The sequence below is a fragment of the Bos grunniens genome, chromosome 5 (genome assembly GCF_055505025.1).
Source record: "Bos grunniens cultivar Pamir isolate PY7600 chromosome 5, Bosgru_T2T1.0, whole genome shotgun sequence".
NCBI classification, from domain to species: domain Eukaryota; kingdom Metazoa; phylum Chordata; class Mammalia; order Artiodactyla; family Bovidae; genus Bos; species Bos grunniens.
The window spans coordinates 110,697,163-110,717,286 of record NC_141169.1 but is presented as its reverse complement, the minus strand read 5'-3'; the positions used below and the strand labels follow the sequence as shown (position 1 = coordinate 110,717,286).

Below are 20,124 nucleotides of genomic sequence, written 5' to 3'. Positions count from 1 at the left end.
GAATCTTAAATCCTGCCTCGGCCTCCCACCCTGACCCAGAGACAGTGACTCTGGTCTCCTCTGGGGACACAAAGCCGCCATCCCCTTATGAGGGTCTGGCAGAGCTCAGCGTCTGTGTGGGCTCATCACCCACCGGCACTGGTGTCAGGATCCAGGCTGGGTTAACGTGCTTGGAGGGGTAGCAGGAATAAAGAGACACAGGCAGGAGGAACATCTGTATTTAAAATTCCTCCCCTTCATTCTCTTCTTCAAATGAATCAGTCCCCACTTCCTCATAATCCTTCTCCAGGGCAGCCAGGTCCTCCCGGGCCTCGGAAAACTCGCCTTCTTCCATCCCCTCGCCGACGTACCAGTGCACGAAGGCGCGCTTGGCGTACATGAGGTCGAACTTGTGGTCCAGGCGGGCCCAGGCCTCGGCGATGGCCGTGGTGTTGCTCAGCATGCACACGGCCCGCTGCACCTTGGCCAGGTCTCCTCCGGGGACCACCGTGGGGGGCTGGTAGTTGATGCCCACCTGGGAACAGAGGACCGAAACGCGGTGGTCAGCGGATAACTCAAGCTGGGGCACCCTGGTCATGTAGTGGGGAGGGTACGGGGCAGCAGGCCTGGATGTGATAAGACAGGATCACATCCCCTCTCTGCCCCCACATCACATCACATGTGAAGGTGGGGGGCAGGCAGGTAGAAGTGCATGTGGAAGAGAAAGCAGAAGTAAGGGGACTGGGTGGGGAAATTCGAGGGGAGGGGAAGAGCTGACAGAAATGCTCCTAGTGAGAGGGTAACAGGCAGGAAGGCCAGGGGTCTCCAAACAGAGGAAATAGCCTGCAAGTGTCAGACATTTTCGGAGAAGGCAATGGCACCCCACTCCAGTACTCTTGCCTGGAAAATCCCATGGACAGAGGAGCCTGGTGGGCTGCAGTCCATGGGGTCGCGAAGAGTCGGATACGACTGAGCGACTTCACTTTCACTTTTCATTTTCATGGATTGGAGAAGGAAAAGGCAACCCACTCCAGTGTTCTTGCCTGGAGAATCCCAGGGACGGGGGAGCCTGGGGGGCTGCCATCTATGGGGTCCCATAGAGTCGGACACGACAGAAGCGACTTAGCAGCAGCAGCAGCAGCAGTCAGACATTTTTATCTCTCAAGCGGCAGGAGGAAACAAACTAGCGATATTTTTTCCCTCTCTATACAAATTTAAAAGGTTTCTCTTAAAATACTGTGTTGCCATAATGACACCTGGTTTCGCCTGAAGTTAACTATTCTGAAACCTAGAGATAACCAATGCCTTTTTCTTATGGAAATGTTTGTCTTAAGCTATGCTAATGTGCTATACATTTACCCCAGACTCTGTCTTCAAGTCGTTCCGCCTCTTGGCTCAGAACCTACTTGACAAACCAGTATGTTATACTCAGATATTGTTCCCCTAATCTATGTAAATGAAACTATTTGTATGGTGGTCTGCCCTTCTTCAAGATTCAAGTTAATCATTTTATGGCCCAGGATAAACCATTTGGTGCCAAGATTATCCCAAAATGCATCTTATGGGTGAGGGGCCTGGTGGCATTCTGAATTTTAAGACATTCGTTTCTTTCATTAACAGACTGCTAGTGACTATATAACATCCAGCTGAAGACTAGCAGGGGGGTACTCTTTCTGCCCCCTTCTGATGCCTGTGTCAGAAGCTTTCTCTATCTCCCTTATACTTTAGTAAAACTTTATTACACAAAAGCTCTGAGTGATCAAGCCTCATCTCTGGCCCCGGATTGAATTCTTCTCCTCCAGGGGCCAAGAATCCCGGCGTCTTTGCGCGATTCAACAACGACCTTCCACTAGGAGACATAAGCAGACAAGTGAGGGTCCGGAATGGGGTCAGGCAGGGGATTGCGCAGTGCCCGGAGATGGAAGTTATTGTGAATTCACTCCTTCCAGGGGAATTTCAGGTTTTCTCTTAGTTATGCTGTCAATAGATTTAGGGCAATTTCTCTGCCAAGGGTGAATTTTGTGTGCGTGAGTGCAGCTCAGTCCTGTTAACTCTTTGTGATACCACGGACTGTAGCCTGGCAGGCTCCTCTGTCCATGGGATTCTCCAGGCAAGAATATTAGAGTGGGTAGCCATTTCCTCCTCCAGGGGATCTCCCTAACCCAGATATCGAATCTGGGTCTCCTGCATTGGTAGGCGGATTCTTTATCACTGAGCCCCTTGGGAAGCCCCACCAAGGGTGAAGGGTGGTGTTTAAAAGATCACAGAGACATCCTCAAGCAATAAATAAGGAGGTGCAAAAGCTTCTGGGGATGGTGTCTGCATCTACCAGGCCCTCTGCCTCTGGGGTGTGAGGCTTCCTGAAGGAAAAGCATGGAAATCTAAGATCTCCCTGGTGGTCCTGGGGTGAAGAATCCACCTGCCAATGCAGAGGACACGGGAAGACTCCACATGCCTCAGGGCAACCGACCCGGTGCGCCACGACTGCTGAGGCTGCGCTACAGGCCCCATGCTCTGCAGCAGGAGAAGGCGCTGCAATGAGAAGCCCAGGCACCACAGCTGGAGAGCAGCCCTGGGCCCTCCAAGCTGGTCTGGCCCAGCTGAAGGGGGGCTACCATCCTGGAAATCTCCCTTCTCCCACACACACTCCAAACCAAGAACTCTGGGGACCTGGGAGGGGCCTCAGGTGACCACTGTGACGACACCCACGGGACACTGAGAACCGGGAGCTGCTCCCCAAATGCCTCTCCTGCCTAGGCCACTGGATCTGCACTGCCAATCTCTTAAACTCACAGCTTTAAAATACAAGTCCTCTTGAGAGGCAGAGGTGGGAGTGGCACCAGGCTACAGAGCCAAGGCGGGTGACCCAGAATGGTCTACGGTTCCTCTTAGACGAAAGCGGCATCGTGGGGGTGGAAGTGACGCTGAGACGGGGGCAGAGGATCAAAGTGAGGGGGGAAGGCAGTGCCACATCGCGTGCCTGCTGGACCAGCCAGCTGTGCTCCCTCTTCAACAGCAGCAGCCCTGGACCCCTGTCAGTGGGGACAGACATCCTGGGGAGTATGCTACCGCGTGAACTCCAACACCATCCACCCCCATGGCGTGTGCTTTTCTGAAAAGCAGCCAAAGGTTCCAGCACTGCCTTATCCTTCTGGTCATAACCCCGAACTTCAGCTAGAAGTGGAGGGCCGAGGGGACTTTCCTGGTCCAGTGGTTACGACTTCGCCTTCCAATGCAGGGGGTGCCAGTTCGACTCTTGGTTGGGGAGCTAAGATCACACATGGCTCGTGGTCAAAAAACCAGAAATGTAAAACGGAAGCAGTATTGTGACAAATTCAATAAAGACTTTAAAAAATAAATAAAAGGATGAGAGTATGGGGGCATCGCTTTTTTGTTAATTTCTTGACCACCCTTTTTTTGCCTATTTATTTTACTACCAGCTTGTTTTGCTGTTTCTGTTTGAAAGAGAAAATAACAACAACTCAGGGTAAGATCGTGAATGTTTTCACAAGAGTGACCAGAACTGCCACGTTAGGACAGGTGCAGTGCAGAGGAGAGGGTTCCGGCCGAGGGTGGGAGCAGAGCCATGCGGAGGCCACTCGCCCATCAGCGGCTCAGCCAAGAGCCTGGCACGCGGTGCCTCGTTTGCGAAAGTCCCACCACGGAAAACTGAGACGATGAGCTCATCTCTGTCTCCAGCAACTGGCACAGCCTCCCCTGGTGTTCGGTAAACCCCTGAATTATTAAAGGCCTGCTGGAGGGGACTAGCTAACGTGAACAGTGGCAGTTGCTCTGATGGTGAACTCTGATGAGAGACCCTGGGCAGAGGCAGTTGCCTGTCCAGCCAGGGCAACTCAGAGGGGCAGCTCCCAAGAGCATCCTTGGTCCTGAGAGCTGGGGTCTTCTATCCCCCCAGTGACCCACAGAACGCAGACCTACAACCGGCTCCCAGCTCACTCCTGCTTAGTGGAAACGTCAGGGCTTCATAATGTAAGCGAATCACAGCCATATAATAACCATAAAATTTCTTATCCTTACTCTAAATTGATGAAAACATACAAGGTGAACAATTTTTCAAAACAAACTGGGGAGAAGGACACATGCTTTGTTAGAGGAGGGAACTGCACCTCTTCTCTGGCAACTTGAATAATCCGGTCACTGCATTCTCTGATCTGGGGTCAGATCAGGGCCACCCCCACCCGCTCGGCCCGGTTAGCCCACTTGCACACACTGGCCTCAGTTCTCTCCTGCCAGACCTCTGAGATGCTTACAGACCATCCTGTGGGAGCGGTGGGCCCTCCCCCTTTGCAATACTGCCCCTCCCCTCTTCCAGTAACCGCCCCCCTCCCAGGCTCTCCAGGCCTAAAACAAGCACCTGAACGAATGAATGAATGAATGAAATTAGCATTACACTGGCCTACGCCCCTCTCCCCGTGTTGTCCCAAAGCTCCCTGGAACGCCTGTCAGCCCAGGACCCCAGTCTCCACCCGTTCCTCCCCATCCTTGGTTTCCCTCTGCTTCTCTAGCTGTCTGTCTCCATCGTGTCCCCTGCTCTCACCTTGAAGCCCGTGGGACACCAGTCCACAAACTGGATAGTCCTCTTGGTCTTGATGGCGGCAATGGCGACGTTCACGTCCTTGGGCACCACGTCCCCCCGGTAGAGCATGCAGCAGGCCATGTACTTGCCGTGGCGAGGGTCGCACTTCACCATCTGGCTGTTGGGCTCAAAGCAGGAGCTGGTGATCTCGGCCACGGACAGCTGCTCGTGGTAGGCCTTCTCGGCTGAGATGATGGGCGCGTAGGTGACCAGTGGGAAGTGGATGCGGGGATAGGGCACCAGGTTGGTCTGGAACTCGGTCAGGTCCACGTTGAGGGCGCCGTCAAAGCGCAGGGAGGCCGTGATGGAGGACACGATCTGGCTGATGAGCCGGTTGAGGTTGGTGTACGTGGGCCGCTCGATGTCCAGGTTGCGCCGGCAGATGTCGTAGATGGCTTCGTTGTCCACCATGAAGGCGCAGTCCGAGTGCTCCAGGGTTGTGTGCGTGGTCAGGATGGAGTTGTAAGGCTCTACCACGGCTGTGGAGACCTGGGGGGCCGGGTAGATGGCAAACTCCAGCTTGGACTTCTTGCCGTAGTCCAGGGAAAGCCGCTCCATGAGCAGAGACGTGAAGCCCGAGCCGGTGCCGCCCCCGAAGCTGTGGAAGATGAGGAAGCCCTGCAGGCCCGAGCAGGCATCTGTCTGGGAGAGGAGGACATGGACAAAGCTCTGAGGACACCCTTGCGTGGGCACCGGCAGACGGCCTTCACTGTCCGCCTGCTCCATCCCACAACATTTGCAAGTGGGTGAAATCAAACCGTCCTTGCGGAAGTCAGAAAACACACAGGAGCTGCAGCACTCTTGGGAGGAACGGCTGAAATATGGGGCAGCAAACACGCTCTCGCCTCCAGGTCCACGAAGCTTCCAGCCCAGTGGCCTGTTTGCACCAGGAATGAGGTTCCGAAACCATGGTGGTTAAGGACTTTGCCCCGTGTGGACCCCAGCTCCTTGCCCCTTTCCCTAACCCTGTCCTTTGATTCTGTGGAAACTGCAGGCTTATACAGCCCAGCCCAACCATGCAAGGTGGCTCAGGGTACCAATTTCAGAGGGATAAATGGGTCAGAGACCCTGAGATTTAACATCACCTTTGCCATTTCCCAGCTGTAAATATTCGAGCAAGTTACTGAACCCTCCAGACTCACGTTTCTTCTTAAAGTGCGGACAATAAACACATTCCTCTCATAAATAAGGTTACTGTAATCGTTCAGTGAGAAGTCCTACTGTGATCAGCAAGGACAGTGAGCTCTCACTAGATCTAAGAGAGTTCGCAAGTCATGGAACTTCCCCGCTGGACGTGATCTATGACTGTGTTCAGTTGGATGTTCTGAACTTTGGGGATCGCAAATGACTTTGCGACTGATGACCCCCATGAACTCTGCTCTAAACAGGAAAGGTGAACACGCGAAAACTCGGCACCCTTAGCTCCCAAGTCAAGAGCCCCTGATCAAGCTTGCCTCTCCACTGTACAGATTAGGAATGAGGCTCAAGTAGACAAGTGACTCCCTGAGCTTCCCAGTCAAACCAACCCAGCTCAGATCTTGACTCAGCCACTTTCTAGCTGGGGGACCCAGACCAAGTCACTGAATCACTCAGGCTCTCTATTTCCCCAACTGTAAAGTCCAGGCACAAGATTGCCTTTGTACGGTTGTTTAGGGGATTAAACAAAGGAACGTATGTGACATTTGTAATAGCATCTGTAAAGTGCTGAAATAGATCAACAGTCTTCCTCTTCTCCTCCAAGTTAAATGCCTTGTTAAGTGAAATAAATTCACCTTTTCAACCTGCTCAAAATAAAACAAAAAAATGCTTTGAAACCTGTTGCTGCCATCCAGCAAAGAGTTCCACCTTCCTCACCCCTGGGATTTCCCCCATCACCACCGCAGAGCATCCATACGTGCTACCAGGCACCAGCCTGGAGGGCAGCCCACATGGCCCAGGAGGAGGAAGGGGCGCCAACCCAGCACATGCCTCTTACAGAACACAAGCAGAAATTCCCAAGTCTCAGGTGTTTATCCTGCAGCCGGGGGCCACGTCCTCCCGCCGGCCTGTCGACCTTGGCGGGCTCTCCAGCTCCCCGCCCTTGCACACACGTACCAGCTTGCGGATGCGGTCCAGCACCAGGTCGATGCTCTCCTTGCCCACCGTGTAGTGGCCCCGGGCATAGTTGTTAGCTGCATCCTCTTTTCCCGTGATCAGCTGCTCCGGATGGAAGAGGTGGCGGTACGTTCCGGCCCGAACCTCATCTACGGAGAGAGGGCGACCATCAGTCTTACCCCTGGTTCCCAGAGGAGACACCCCCCTCCCACGAGAACACACGACACCCCTATCTACTAAATTCCACTGAGGTGGAACAGATAACCCCAGAATACATTTGCGAGGCTAAGGGAATTCCAGGGTAACACAGGCTCCAATAGAGCAGTAGCCTGGGACTCAAGCAGCAGTGAGAAACCAGCTGCTCTGCTGGCAGGACCTTAGGGAGCCTTGGGTTTGTTTACAAAGCTGGGCAGATACCAAGTCTGACTGCCCGGACCCCCAAGGCTTCCCTCCAGTTTTTCCTTCATGCTGCAAAATTTACCCCAGAATATAACCACCTTCACTTGCCTCCAGATGCTTCAGGGACACAGGGAAAGATTCAGAATGACCTGCTCCCAGGCTTCCCTGGGATTGTCCCAGCCCTAACTTCCATCTCCAGAGGCAACAATACACATCAGGCATTAGAGATATTTCAGAACAACTTGGAAGCAAAGCTGTGTTCCAGGTTCCAGAAGAGCCAGAGCCCGAGAGTGGTTCCAGTGGCATGGGGGCTCTGCTCACCTCTTAGGCCCACCAAAGTGGACACCCAGCGGACCAGGGTGCCTTAGGCCCCACCGCCATCCCCTCTCCTCTACAGCACCCCTCTGCTCCTCCAGGGAAAGCACCCATCTGTGCAGTGGCCCAGGAAGGTCATCTGTCCTTTCTATATTGGTACAAGTGTCCAAAAGGTGGAGGGCCTGGTGTCTGTGGCTCCAGAAACAGTGCTCAGGCCCTAAAGGCAGTGCCCAGACACCCCTGGGGACTCATCCGTCTTTGCTGGTGAGCAGGCTTTGAAGCTGAGGAAATGCTGATGAAGAGTGTGGACTGAACCAGGGGCGCTGTGGGCTTGGCGGCAGGGAGAACAAGAATCCTGCCTTGACACCAGTCAGTACTCCTGTTTCCCTAAGATCCAGACGAGGTTCACTCTAACCTCCATCAACCTCGGGCTGTAAGAGAAAGTGCCTGCTGCTATTTCGTCTCGTGTGTGAGAGGCTGCAAAGTTACACCAGGCCCACCAGGACAGACTGCAATCAGTGCAGAATTGGAAACATACACTTTGGGAAACTGACTATGTGAGGGCTTCTTATAATTTCTGAAATTACTGGTATTTTTGATTCTTAGTATTTAGTGAACAATCTTGGCAATTTTGGTCTGCCTAAGCAGTTTTGGGGGGAGAGCACCAGGCTGGAGCTTTAATGGAGGAGCAGAGACCTCTGATCCCCACTTGAGACCCCGAGACTGGGGAGGGCTCCAGGAACCAAGAGTCACATAGGGTGAGGGTGGGGGTCTGGAGGGTCACCCTTCCATGGGGAGGTCAGCCTCCCAAGCCTCCCCAGACACCACGGTGGACCACAGCACCATGGTGGACCACGGCCTCTGCAGCCTGGTGCTGCTCCTGGGCAGGACCCTGGCCCACACTCACCCACCACTGTGGGCTCCAGGTCGACCATGACGGCCCGGGGCACGTGCTTCCCATTGCCGGTCTCGCTGAAGAACGTGGTGAAGGAGTCATCGTCATGGATCTTGCTGGCCTGCGCACCAAAGGTGCCATCGGCCTGGATGCCATGCTCCAGGCAGAAGAGCTCCCAGCAGGCATTGCCGATCTGGACCCCAGCCTGGCCCACGTGGACGGATATGCATTCCCGCTGCAGGCAGAGAGCAGGCCAGTCAGAGCCCCAGCCGGTCTCTGCCCAGGCCCCCAGGCCCAGCCTCTGAGGGCGTGTCCCTCCCTAGCACTTGGCAGGCAGGACACCCTGCCCCTGCCCAGCAGGTGGGCTCTGGGCCCCATGGCATGTGGATCAAGACTCGGTTCCAAGGAAGAACCCCAGCTCCATGGTTTGCTGTGAGGGTGGCTTTCCACGGTTAATCCTTTGTGTCAAGAAAAGGAAAGAGAGGGCCAGCCGCACAGATGAAACAGATGAAATTCCCAACCACAGGTGGACTCCTGCACCGGTGAAGCCGGTCCAAGAAGAACCAGTGAGAACAGCAGAATCCATCCTCGAATCCACCGCTGTGCCTGGTGCACTGATCATGTTCCTCCCTCAGCCAGAGTCTCCCAGACGCTATCTCTCACACACACACGCACACATGCACACGCACACACTTCACATCTCCCCATCACCGAGCAGAGAAACACTCACGGGAAGACTGTGTCTTGGAGTCTGTATCATGGGTGTCATTACTGTTTCATATACAAATGTAGGAATAAGAAAGGGTCAGTACAGGAGCTTCCCTGTGGGTCCCAGCAGTTAAGACTCTGCCCTCCCAATGCAGGGGGCCTGGATTCAATCCCTTGTCAGGGAATTAGATCCCACATGTTGCAACTCACAGCTGGTACAGCCAAATAAATAAATAAATATTTAAAATAAACATTTATTTTTTAAAAAACAGGATCAGCACATCAGCAGAGAAGGGCTGGGAGGGGACAGGCAAGCTAAGTCTCGTCTGTGGCCACCATAACCTATTCCCTCACCCATCAGGCCAAGAGCCAAATAAAGCTGACCTTCAGAGGGTCCTTCTCCGTGTTGTGGTGTGAAGCCACAATTACATGATTGGTTCTGGTACTAACAGCTTAGGATGGGGAGGGGTGCGTGTGTCTCAATGTGTGAAATGATAAATGTGTGGGTGTATGTTTGTAAGAGTGTGATTGTGAGTGTGTTTGAGAGTGGCAGTGTGTATGTGTGTGCAGACGTGAGTGTGTGTGAGTGTGTTATGGTTCTGCTGGGATGGTGTGCCCATCACCCCCCACGCCCCTCCAGGGAAGCTCTGGCCTCACAAGGAGCCTCTGTGCCTGGGACAGAGCTGGGCCGGGAACCATGTGCCTGGTGTGTGGCCTTCTATTCTTATCCATGACCCGAGCTGGCATTTTCCAGCTCCAGGGAAACCAAGCGTGGTGTACAGCCTCCAGAGACCAGGGCTGGGCAAGGGGTGTGGGACTCCTGGGACCCTGGGGCTCTCCCAGTGTGGGTGTGGGGTGGTCAGAGGCATCAGGACCCAGTGCCCTAACGCTGCTGTGCAATGTGCACGCCGGTCTCTGTGTTGTTTGGCCTCCGGGTGTCACAGAGGCCTGGCCAGGAATACAACCGGCCACATTTCCGTGAGCCTGTTGGACAAGAAAGGGCTTTGCTCACGAATCTTGCCTCTCAAGTTACGAGCTGTGCTGTGTGGGCTGGGCTGAGGTACATAACCTCCCTGCGTGTGAAAAGCACAAGTCACCACAATCACTTCTGCTATGGTCAGCCTTGTCTTCAGCATCATCATCATGCATTTTCATCCCTGTAGCCTTACTCTCCCCCTGGAAGATGCACCCATGGGAAGCCGGAGACCTCAGGCTGCCCCTCCTCCTACAATGAAAGGGCTTCGTCCTAGGGCTCGATTCAGGCCTGAGGAAGCAGGATCCTTCCCCAAGAACCCCCGAATCCAGCAGCTACCAACTGGACCACACTTTCACAGGAAGCCATGGCCTCCTCGGGGGTGGGGCATGTGAGCGAGGGGACCTGGAGAGGCCTGAAAGGAGCTGGTCCCACATGCTGTCCTGTGGCTCCACCCCCAACCATCTCCAGGCGCCCCCCTCCCCTTCCTGGGTGCTCTGGGACTTTCTGGAAGGACGCGGGGGTATTTCAGGAAGATCAAAGGTGAGAGGAGAAGACAGAAGGATCTGAAGTCCTGAAGACCACCAACGTGGGGACGCAGATGTTCACACATCGCTTTAACCTCATGCGAGTCAATACGCCACTCTCTATAGCGGAAATCAGCCTCACACATGGGCACACAACATTCAGGAGGAGGGAGCTGGTTTCCTTGTCAAACTAATTCACAAGAGTAACTGGAGGCATGAGATAGACTCAGAAATAACTGATGGGCCCATAGATGCCTCCAGGGCGGCCTCTCAGCGCCAGTCTCCACCAGCAGAAAGCAGGACTCCCTGGGATGGGGGCGTCCAGGTCTGGGGCAAGGAACACACAAGACGATCCCCTGTGAGGACCTTCTGTAACACCATGGGGAGCCCAAGAGCACAGACCCAGAAAGGGCTCAGAAACCACAAGAGGCTCCCTAGGCCAAAGGTGAAACAACCCGAGGGTCAGAAAGAGGAACAGCAGTAGTCAACGGAAACGGGATGGACACACAAAAATCCACAAGCCCTTCATGTTGTTAAGAAAAAAAGCCCATAGGAGAGAAACGCATCTACCTATCCAAACAGCCCTGTTGATGAGGGAGAGCATTTCTTTTAACAGAAGACAGTGAGCTAGTCAGGGTGGAAGGAATAATACACTAAGAAATATTGCATACAATAGTTTCTAATTATATAGTTGATTTGGACAAGGACTGAAGGGGAACTAGATGTTCACAGAGTGCCAAAGAATCACTGTTACTTACAGGTCACAAGGGGAAGTTAACTTCAATGGTTACCGGCCTCTGACCCTGGGACGGCCTCTGACCCTGGGACGGCAGCGAGAAAACCGATAATGCAGTAGGACACGCACACCTCCCAGGAAAGCTTCTTGTCAGCCTTAACAATACTGTATATTAACACATACATATGGAACATAGAAAAATGGTACAGAGGAACCTGTTTGCAGGGCAGGAATAGAGACCCAGATGTAGAGAATGGACGTGTAGACACAAAGGGGGATGGGAGGATGGGACAGATTGAGAGAGCAGCGTTGACACATACACCCTGCCGCGTGTAAAACAGGCAGCAACGGAAAGCTGTCGTACAACCCAGGGCGCTCAGCTAAGGGCCCTGTGATGACCTAGAGGCTGGAACGGGGGATGGGCTGGGAGGGAGGCTCAGGAAGGAGGGGACATATGTGCACATGTAGCTGATTCACTTTGCTGTACAGCAGAAACTAACACAACACGGTAAAGCAATTACACTCCAATAAAAAAATAAAATTTGTTAAAACTTAAATACTCAGCCTTAATGTATTAAACCCTTTATAAGTAGCTCCCACTTTATAGAAAACACAGGGATCCAGGGATAAGAGACACTACGAGCATGAATCCACAAGCTGGTAAGTTCCGCAGGGCAACTGACCCGATCTTCTCAACTCATGAAAATCAAAGGTGAGGGAGGAACGGACCCACATCAAGGGGAACTTAAGAAACATAACATACACACAGCGTGTGTGAATGTTAACTCAATTCTGGTTTGAACAAATCAAAATATTTGAGGGGATAAATAGAGAAACGGATTGATTTTGTTAAGCATGATAATGAAAGTGTAGTTAAGTATCGAAAAGCTCTTATTTTTAGAGTCACTTCTGAAGCATTTAGGGTAAAATGTCATGACATCTACATTTGACTTGACTTCAACAAGCACAGCAGATAAACATGGCAGAAAAATAGCAATGATTAAATCTGGACGACGGGTATGCAGGCGACACGCTGCCATGCTTCTCTGAAGGGTTGACAGCTCTCATGCTGACAACCCAACATTAAAGACAGGAGACAGCGAGGTCCAGGTGAGGCCCGATCGACAAGGGCCATCGACAAGGGTGCGTTGACATAGCAACCCATCGACAAGGGCCAGGCCTGTCCTGTCCCTTTCCACTTCGCCATTCATTCAGCTGGCAATTACCAAGAGCCCAGTTTGTCGGGCAAACAAGGGCTGTAAAGTTACACACGGGAGACTTCCTTGGCAGCCCAGTGGTTAGGACTCAGGTGCTGTCACTGCTGGGGACAAGGGTCCAATTACCGGTTGGGCAACTAAGATCCCGCAAACCACACAGCACAGCCAAAATAAATAAATAAATAAAATAAAGTTACACAAGGAAATCACCAGTGAAATGAAGTTAGGCGAGGCCCCCAGTGCTAACATCTGTGCCCCGTTTGCACCTGCCCTGAGGGGACAAGGATCCCACCCGCTTCTCCAGCGACTCTTACTTGTCACCACCTCCCATTCCTGCCTGGAGGTTCTACACAGAAAAGCCAGGAGCATGTCCAGTGCTGACAGCCTTGGGGGCGGCTCTCATGCCCAAGACAGGTAATCGGGGAGTTTTGTGAGCTCAGAGCCTTCAGAAGCTCGAGCCAGGCCAGCCTCACAGGTCATCTAATACGATTCCCACCCCTTGTTTTACAGATGAAGAGGCTGAGGCTCAGACAGGTAAAGGACAGACTGGGAATTTCACAGCTCTGTAAGGAAAGAGGCTGGGCTGAAATCCAGACCTTCTGACCTCTGCAGAGTCCTCTCCTGGACACCACCCTGGACCCTTGCCTCGTTCTCACTCTTGAGCCCCCAGGGCCCAGGGGCCACACCCCCACACCATCATCAGCCCCCCACGCCCTCATCAGCCCCCCACGCCTACATTGGCCCCCCATGCCCACAGCGGTCCACCATGCCCACAGCAGCCCCCACGCTCACTGCAGCCCAAGCCTGACAGCTGGAGCCCAGGAAAGCTTGTACAACAACACTCCAGACCAGAAAAAGCTCCACTGCAGAGAGAACAGAAGAGAACGGCTTGGTGTGGGCGCCTCAGAAAATAGGCCACCCTTCCTGGAAGGACCTAGCCTGTGCTCAGGGCCTGGTGTTCGGGGGTTGGGGAGAGGCTGGTGTGTGCTGAGGAGGGTGCTGGTGTGTGCTGGGGGGGATGGGGGCTGGTGTGTGTTGAGGCGTGGGGGCAGGCCTAGTGTGTACTGAAGGAGAAGGGGGTGGAGAGAGGTGGGGCAGGGCTGGTGTGCACTGAGAGGGAGAGGGGTGTGCTGACCCAGCAGACGGTATTTACATCAAGTGTTTGCTCCAAACTCATGGTTGGTTCAGATTCCCTCTCTGGCCGGCAGAGCTCAAGCTTTCTTTCTCACACTGTTCCTCCCCCAGTTCTATCCTGACTCTGGGCTCGTAGAGCTGACTCCAGCTCTCTGCTCTTGGGACCCTGTGAGAGGAATGGGGTCCCCTCTCGGCCCAGCAACCCAGGGGGTGAAGGTGAGGGAGATGGAGGGTCTTAACACAGGAGCTCCCTTCCCCAAGCAAAGTATGACACCCCTACCCAGACCTAGTGTTGGGTGACGACAGAAGTGCCCTGCTCTATCCACTCCTGCAGCAGATCTACAGCCAAGTGCACAAGAGGGCATCGAGAGGGGCTGGGCCAACTCCTGCTCACCCTTCAGCATGCTCACTCATCGCCCTCTCCTGTTGGAGGTCTGGAAGCCCCCACACCAGCATGGGCCACCTCCCCTTCAGCACTGTATCGCATGCTCCTAGCTAACGGTTCGCTGTTCGACTTTCCTGGTGGACAGCAAGGAGCCCCTGTTTTCTTGCCAGATTCCCAGCATCGAGTACAGGGCTTGAATGCAGCAGGTGCTCAATAAATTCAGGGGTGACTGGAATGAAAACCCTGCTTAACAAGGAGCGGGTGGCCAGGGCCTGCAAGGCAGTGGATGCTAAAGGAAGAAAAAACAGCTTCTGGCTTGGTTTCCTGGGGGGAGGACTATTTGCAGGCTGCGTGGAAAATTCAGACAGGCTGGTAGGATCTGGGTCATTTCAGCTGGATTTGGAGCAGGAGAATCTAGGGCAGCTCCCACGGACTGCTTAGGCTGTCCGAAGTCTAGGCTGGTGGAGGCCGTGTGCCCATGACCATCCTCCATGGAGAGGGTGCCCAGCTCTGCAGAACAGTAGGAAAAATGTGCTCCAGACTTGACAGTGCTGGTCTAACTCCACGGCCAGAAATCTCTCCTGGTGTCAACCTTACATGATTTCTATTTTAATATTAATTGTTTCCTTTTCATTTGTTCTCAGAGAACTCAGACACGTTAATTGCAGTCCTCTGCAGAAGGAGGCTCTGGAGCTTTAAAAATGGTTTTGAAGTATCACAAGCCAGCAAAACGGGCATATTATCTTGGAAGGGAACTGACAGGCCAGCAGTGAGGGCCAGTGAAAACCCGGGACCAGGCCACATACCCCGACCACCTGTGTGTCAACCCACACGGTTGCCCTCAGGAAGCTTACTCCTAGGCCCACGTACTTCCAGCTGTCAGGCTGGGATGATGAATCATGCCAGGATCCAGGTCAGAGACAACGAGTGAAAAGCAGAGCCAGGGTTCCCGAGGGATGATTAAAGCAAGAACAACATGATTCCTGGGAGGCTGCGTTATCTCTTCTCAAAATCCTTCAATTAGATCATATTTGGACTCAGAGAACAGATAGCAAGCTGGCGACAGCAGGAACAGAGTCGACCTCAGTTAACATCAGGTGAGGACTCAGATGGCCGGCGTCGCAGCCGGGCAGCAACAAGGTACCACAGGCGGCCTGGGGAGCGGCCGGGCCGGTCACAGACTCCCAGACTCTTTAGACACTATGAGGCCAAAGGCCCTTGAGCTTCAGCCGACACTCAGGTCAGGCACAGGAGAGAGCAAGCAAGCTTTAATCAGCCACACGTGGTGCCCACTGTCCTCCCGGTCTCTTCCACACGCAGCTCATCACAGAGAAATTCTAACAGGAAGACGCCAAAGGGGGACGTTGGCCTCAAAGACCACGGAGAGCACTGTGGGTCCCTGGTGGCCAAAGGCAAAAGCAGTGTCCACCCCATCCCAGAGCGCCACATCCTCCCACCCACCCCATCACTAGCCCTGTACATGCCAGCTCTTTCCTTCTCAAAACCTATTTTAACTTCCCCTCTTCCTTTCAAGGTCACTGAGACATCCCTCAGAGAGGACAGAGCGTCACCCCTGGGCTCTGCGTGGGCCCAACCGAAGCCTGGATGCTTCCTATGGACACACTGCCGACGTGCCTAGGGACCTCAGGGGACCCGTACTTAGTGATGGGAAGGGAGAACAGTGCAGTGGCCGCAGCCCCCGCAGGTGCCGAGCTGGAAAACACGCCTGGACTCTGCAGCGCTCAGCCACAACACCTGCACAAGGGAGCCCGCAGAGGCCTGCGGACGCAGAAGCAGTGTCCATCTCACCCCGAACACTCTGCCCTCTAGCCTCTCAGCTCTGCAGGAAGACAGGCTCTTTGTTGCCATCTGATGTCAGTTCCCCCCCAGAATGCACAGGCATGCTGCTAACCCAGGAGGAGAGCAGTGAGCAGGCTGTGCCCTCATCCCCTGTGAGCCACAGACACTTTCTCTGAGGCCTGGAGTCACTGACACCGAGACAGGTGTCACAGCCTTGGCTCCCAGGAGAATTGCTTGCCAGACGGACCCTGGGAGCAGACTGGGATGCTCAGTTACAGGGTTAGTTATAAAATCCTCACTTAGAACCTAAGAAATGCCGAGCCCATCCTCAACATGGGCAGCCTTCCCAGCCCTCCAGAGGGGAGTCCAGACACTGCGGAAGGAAAGTCCTTCTGCACGGGTGGGACTTTGGGGCCGGGTGTGCCCCAAAGTCATCCTAGGGTTTTAGGAACAAGTCAAGGGGTTTTTAAAAAGAGAGCCTGAAACTGGGTCATTTGTAGTGATGTGGATGAACCTAGAGTCTGTCATAGAGTGAAGTCAGTCAGAAAAACAAATATCATATATTAATGCATACATATGGAATCTAGAAAAATGGTACAGATGAACCTATTTGCAGGGCAAGGATAGAGATGCAGACATAGAGGACAGACATGTGGGCATGGGGGTGGAGGGAGGATGGGACAAACTGAGAGTGGAGTACTGACATACGTACACTGCCATACGCAAAACAGACAGCTAGCGGGAAGCTGTGTGCAGCACAGGGAGCTCAGCTCGGCGATGACCTAGAGGGTGGGATGGAAGACGATGGGGGCGGGGAGGCTCAAGAAGGGGGAGATGCATGTATGCATATAGCTGATTCATGTTGTTGTACAGCAGAAACTAACACAACACTGACAAGCAATTACACTCCAAAAAAAGGAAAAAAAGAGGTTCTGTAAGTGTGAAACAGTCAACCAAAAAAATGTCTTCCCATCAAGACAGTGCTGCCCATGTATATAAATGCTCCATATAGAACCTGTTACATAAAATTCAGTGTTTCAAAACAAAGAGTCTCTTTCCAAAACATTCAGCCATAGATTTTCAGTTAAATATCTTTCAGATTCTGTAGCACATTTAAAACAAGGTTTTTACTTTACATTTTTTTATTTGCTAGATATTTTCAGAAACCTGCCTATTGAGTGCACGTTGATGTCTGTTTAGAGAGCTGGATTTGGGTCCTGGGATCCCCTCACTGCAGCTTTTAGGTGAGAATTGGAACACGTAAGAGGCAGCACTCTGAAAATTACACAGCACTAGCTATGTGCTGGATATTATAAATATTAAATATCAGATCTTGAGTGAGCTGCCTGGGATGTGGTTCAGAATAACGGGGGAGGCGGGGGTGGCGGTGGAGTGAATGAAGTAAGACTCATCATTAAGTAGATAATTGTTGAAACTGGTTGAGGCATATACAGGGGTTCATTATAATGCTCTCATTTTGTATATGCTTGGATTTCTCTGCAATGAAAAGGTTAAAATAGTAAAGCTAGGTGGAGCTTTGAAAATTTGAACCATAACCCCTCTTCATTTTGGAGATGAGAAAAACTACTTCAGAGAGATTAAGTGACTTGAAGTCACATAGCTAGCTGCAAAGCCAGGAGCGCAAAACTCCAGAAACCCCTGGCTCTGGGCTCCCTCTATGACCCCTGGCCTCAGGCAGGGGTGGACTCCTCTGGCCACTGTCCCAGTATTCCCTAGGAGCCTGCTCTGGGGAGCAGGCCTGGAGCTCGGATGGGCAGAGCTGGGGCCAGAGCCAGGGGCCCTGGGCACTTTCCAGAATGAGGAGGAGGGAGGTTCTCACCTGTCCTGCTGGCCACTGACACTGGAGGAGGAGTGCCAGGACAGCCTGACCTTGGCCTGCCAGTCAAGCTGACGCCGCCCCCTCCCCCAGTCAATCTTGCCACCCTCCCTGAGCCCCAGACAGCGGGGCCTCCAGCCCACGAGATTTCTGGGTTCTTTGTGTTTTGAGGCATCAGGGTGAAGTGGACTGGCAGCAAATTTTACCCACCCCAGGACTCAGGGGGCGAGGGGAGGGCCTCGGGCTGGTGGGACCTCTCCAGCAAGTGAGATCCCAGTCCCAGAGGAGAGGGAGACAGACAGATGGTGGGGGCACCGCAGCCAGGGTAGGAAAGGAAAGAAGTGGTCTGAAACCCTGTGTGCCAAAGTCCTCTGGCTTTGACCCGCTTGAAAAACTGGGGAGCTGGAAGCAAGTGCCAGGGCCTGGGAAGCTGAGCTGTAGGTGGAAGTGTCCCAGACCCAAGCCAGATGGCCCCGGGGTGGGAAAGAAGGAAGCCCCCAGCGTGGGGCTCTGTCACACTTGGTTGGTGGGACCTGACCCAGTGCCTGGCCCAGCCCCCACCCCCAAGTCGGGAATCCCGGACTGCCTGCCCAACCCCACCCCGCCGGCCCGTCTCCCGCACCGGGCCCCTGAGTTGCCCCACGGTGATGTCTCCGAACCTAACCTCCCCTGGTCCCCTTCTCCTCACCTGCTTGCACAAATCTCCCTTTAGGCGCAACTCGCCCCAGACTCTACTTTCTCTCTAGGAAAAGGCCACTGGCACCAGGTGGGTGTCCCCCCCCCCCACCCCGGGCGAGGGTATGAACCCCTCGACCTTGAACTGACACCCCTAGAAGACTTCGAGCTCCGCGGACCCAAAGCGCTAGCTGTCAGCCGCGGAGGAGAGCGGCTCTGGGGTGGGCGCCCCCACTCTCTTCCCTCCCCATCCCCGGCCCAGCGTCCCCCGCGCCCCGGCCCCGCAGGCTCACCATCGTGGCCGCTCCAGTAGCCCGTTCGCTCCCGCCTGGGCCTGCCCACCCCAACTGCTCCAGATACAGCCGCCTCCGCTGTTGTGACACCGGGAGGGAGGGTGCCGGGGACAGGCATACTGGGCCAGCAGCTGCCCCGCAGCATCACAGAGCCGGGAGGGAGGGACCGGACAGGTCACAATCGCTCCGCCCCACCGGCCCGCCGGCGGCTCCGACTCCGCCCGCGGAGCAGCGCGCAGGGGTAGGGTGGGGGGCCGGTTCCTGCACTGCGCTCGGCTCGATCATACTTTGTGACCCCAGCTGCCCAGGAAGGAAATGCAAAGTGCTGTTTGAGTTAAGTGTTCACGCTCCCAAACTTTAATCCTCTTCCTGCGGCAGGAAAGGCAGCTGGTTGGGGTTGGGTGCGCGCAGACACCCCCAACCCAGGAGGGGGCGGCAGGTTGGGAGCAGGGCTCTCGGTGGGAGGGACGGGCTCCAAGCTCAGCTCTGGAGCTGCTCATCACCTCGGCTCTGAAGCCCTTGCACCTGCCCCTAGGCTGGCCTGGCTGTTGGGGAATTCACTGAGATAAAGGTGAGACTCTCTCCGACCCACCGCCGCAGGAGGTAACTCTCAGTGCGTCTCTGTTCCCGCTTCTACTCCTCTGTCCCTGGACATCACCCCTCCACCATTATTTTCAAGTCTCTTTCTCCATCCGTTTATCATCTCTCGCTCTTCCTACTTTAAAGTCCAGAATGTGCAGAACAACCTCAGGATTTCAGCAGCCTCTTTTTTCTGCCTCTTTGCTAAGACCTTCTCTTGGGGGCAGCAAGTGATGTGGAAGGGCCAAGGGCCTTGCCCCACTCCCCTGGGTTGGGGGTGGTGGGGTGGGGACAATGGGTCTGGCCCTCTCTTCACACTTAAGATTTGGCCACGGGATTGATTACAGTTCCCTCACTTCCCCTCCTCCCCTCCCCAGTTTAGCTGTAAGCATTGCAAACTTCCCCACCAGTCCAAACTGAGCTGAGACAGTAAGGCACTCCAGTCTCTTCTCCCGCTCTCTTCAGGCCCCGCCCACCAAACCCTGAGAGACTCCAGGCAAATACACAGCTTTTCTGCAAGGTGCCACCACACACAGCTGCTCTGGCAGGATTCGATGACTCGCCAAGTGTCCCAGCACACAGATCCACCTTCCCTTCCTGGCTGTCTATCTCCGGCTGGTGGAGAATGAGAACATGATTTTGTAGCAATTTGTTCTGCTGAGCGTCCATTCCTGTGTTGTCTGATCTGTACTGTGAGTTTCTAGAGGACAGAGGACGGGACACGCGTCTTATTGAATATTTATTTATTTGGCTGAACTGGGTCTTAGTTGTGACATGTGGACCCAGTTCCCTGACTGGGGATCGAGCTTGGGCCCTGAGCATTGGGAGCTCGGAGTGTTAGCCACTGGACCACCAGGAAGTCCTCTGGGGCACATGTCTTAATCATCTTTGTACTTTAGAGCATCTCAGACACCATGCTTTACACGCTGATACATACAGTGCTTAATAAATTATGAATTGAATTGTCTATAAAGATCCTAA

The 20,124-nt window shown here is 53.9% G+C and overlaps 1 protein-coding gene across 1 annotated transcript; it reads right to left on the bottom strand.

The window, feature by feature from the left end:
• Positions 1-202: 202 nt before the first annotated feature.
• TUBA8 (tubulin alpha 8) lies at positions 203-18,652 on the bottom strand. The gene is made up of 5 exons (XM_086402713.1): positions 18,565-18,652; positions 8,292-8,514; positions 6,671-6,819; positions 4,538-5,218; positions 203-514 (listed from the first exon to the last, which is right to left on the bottom strand). Exons 1-5 carry the CDS (start codon positions 18,565-18,567, stop codon positions 221-223), a joined length of 1,350 nt encoding a protein of 449 aa, XP_086258839.1. The 5' UTR covers positions 18,568-18,652; the 3' UTR covers positions 203-220.
• Between the last annotated feature and the right edge of the window lie 1,472 nt (positions 18,653-20,124).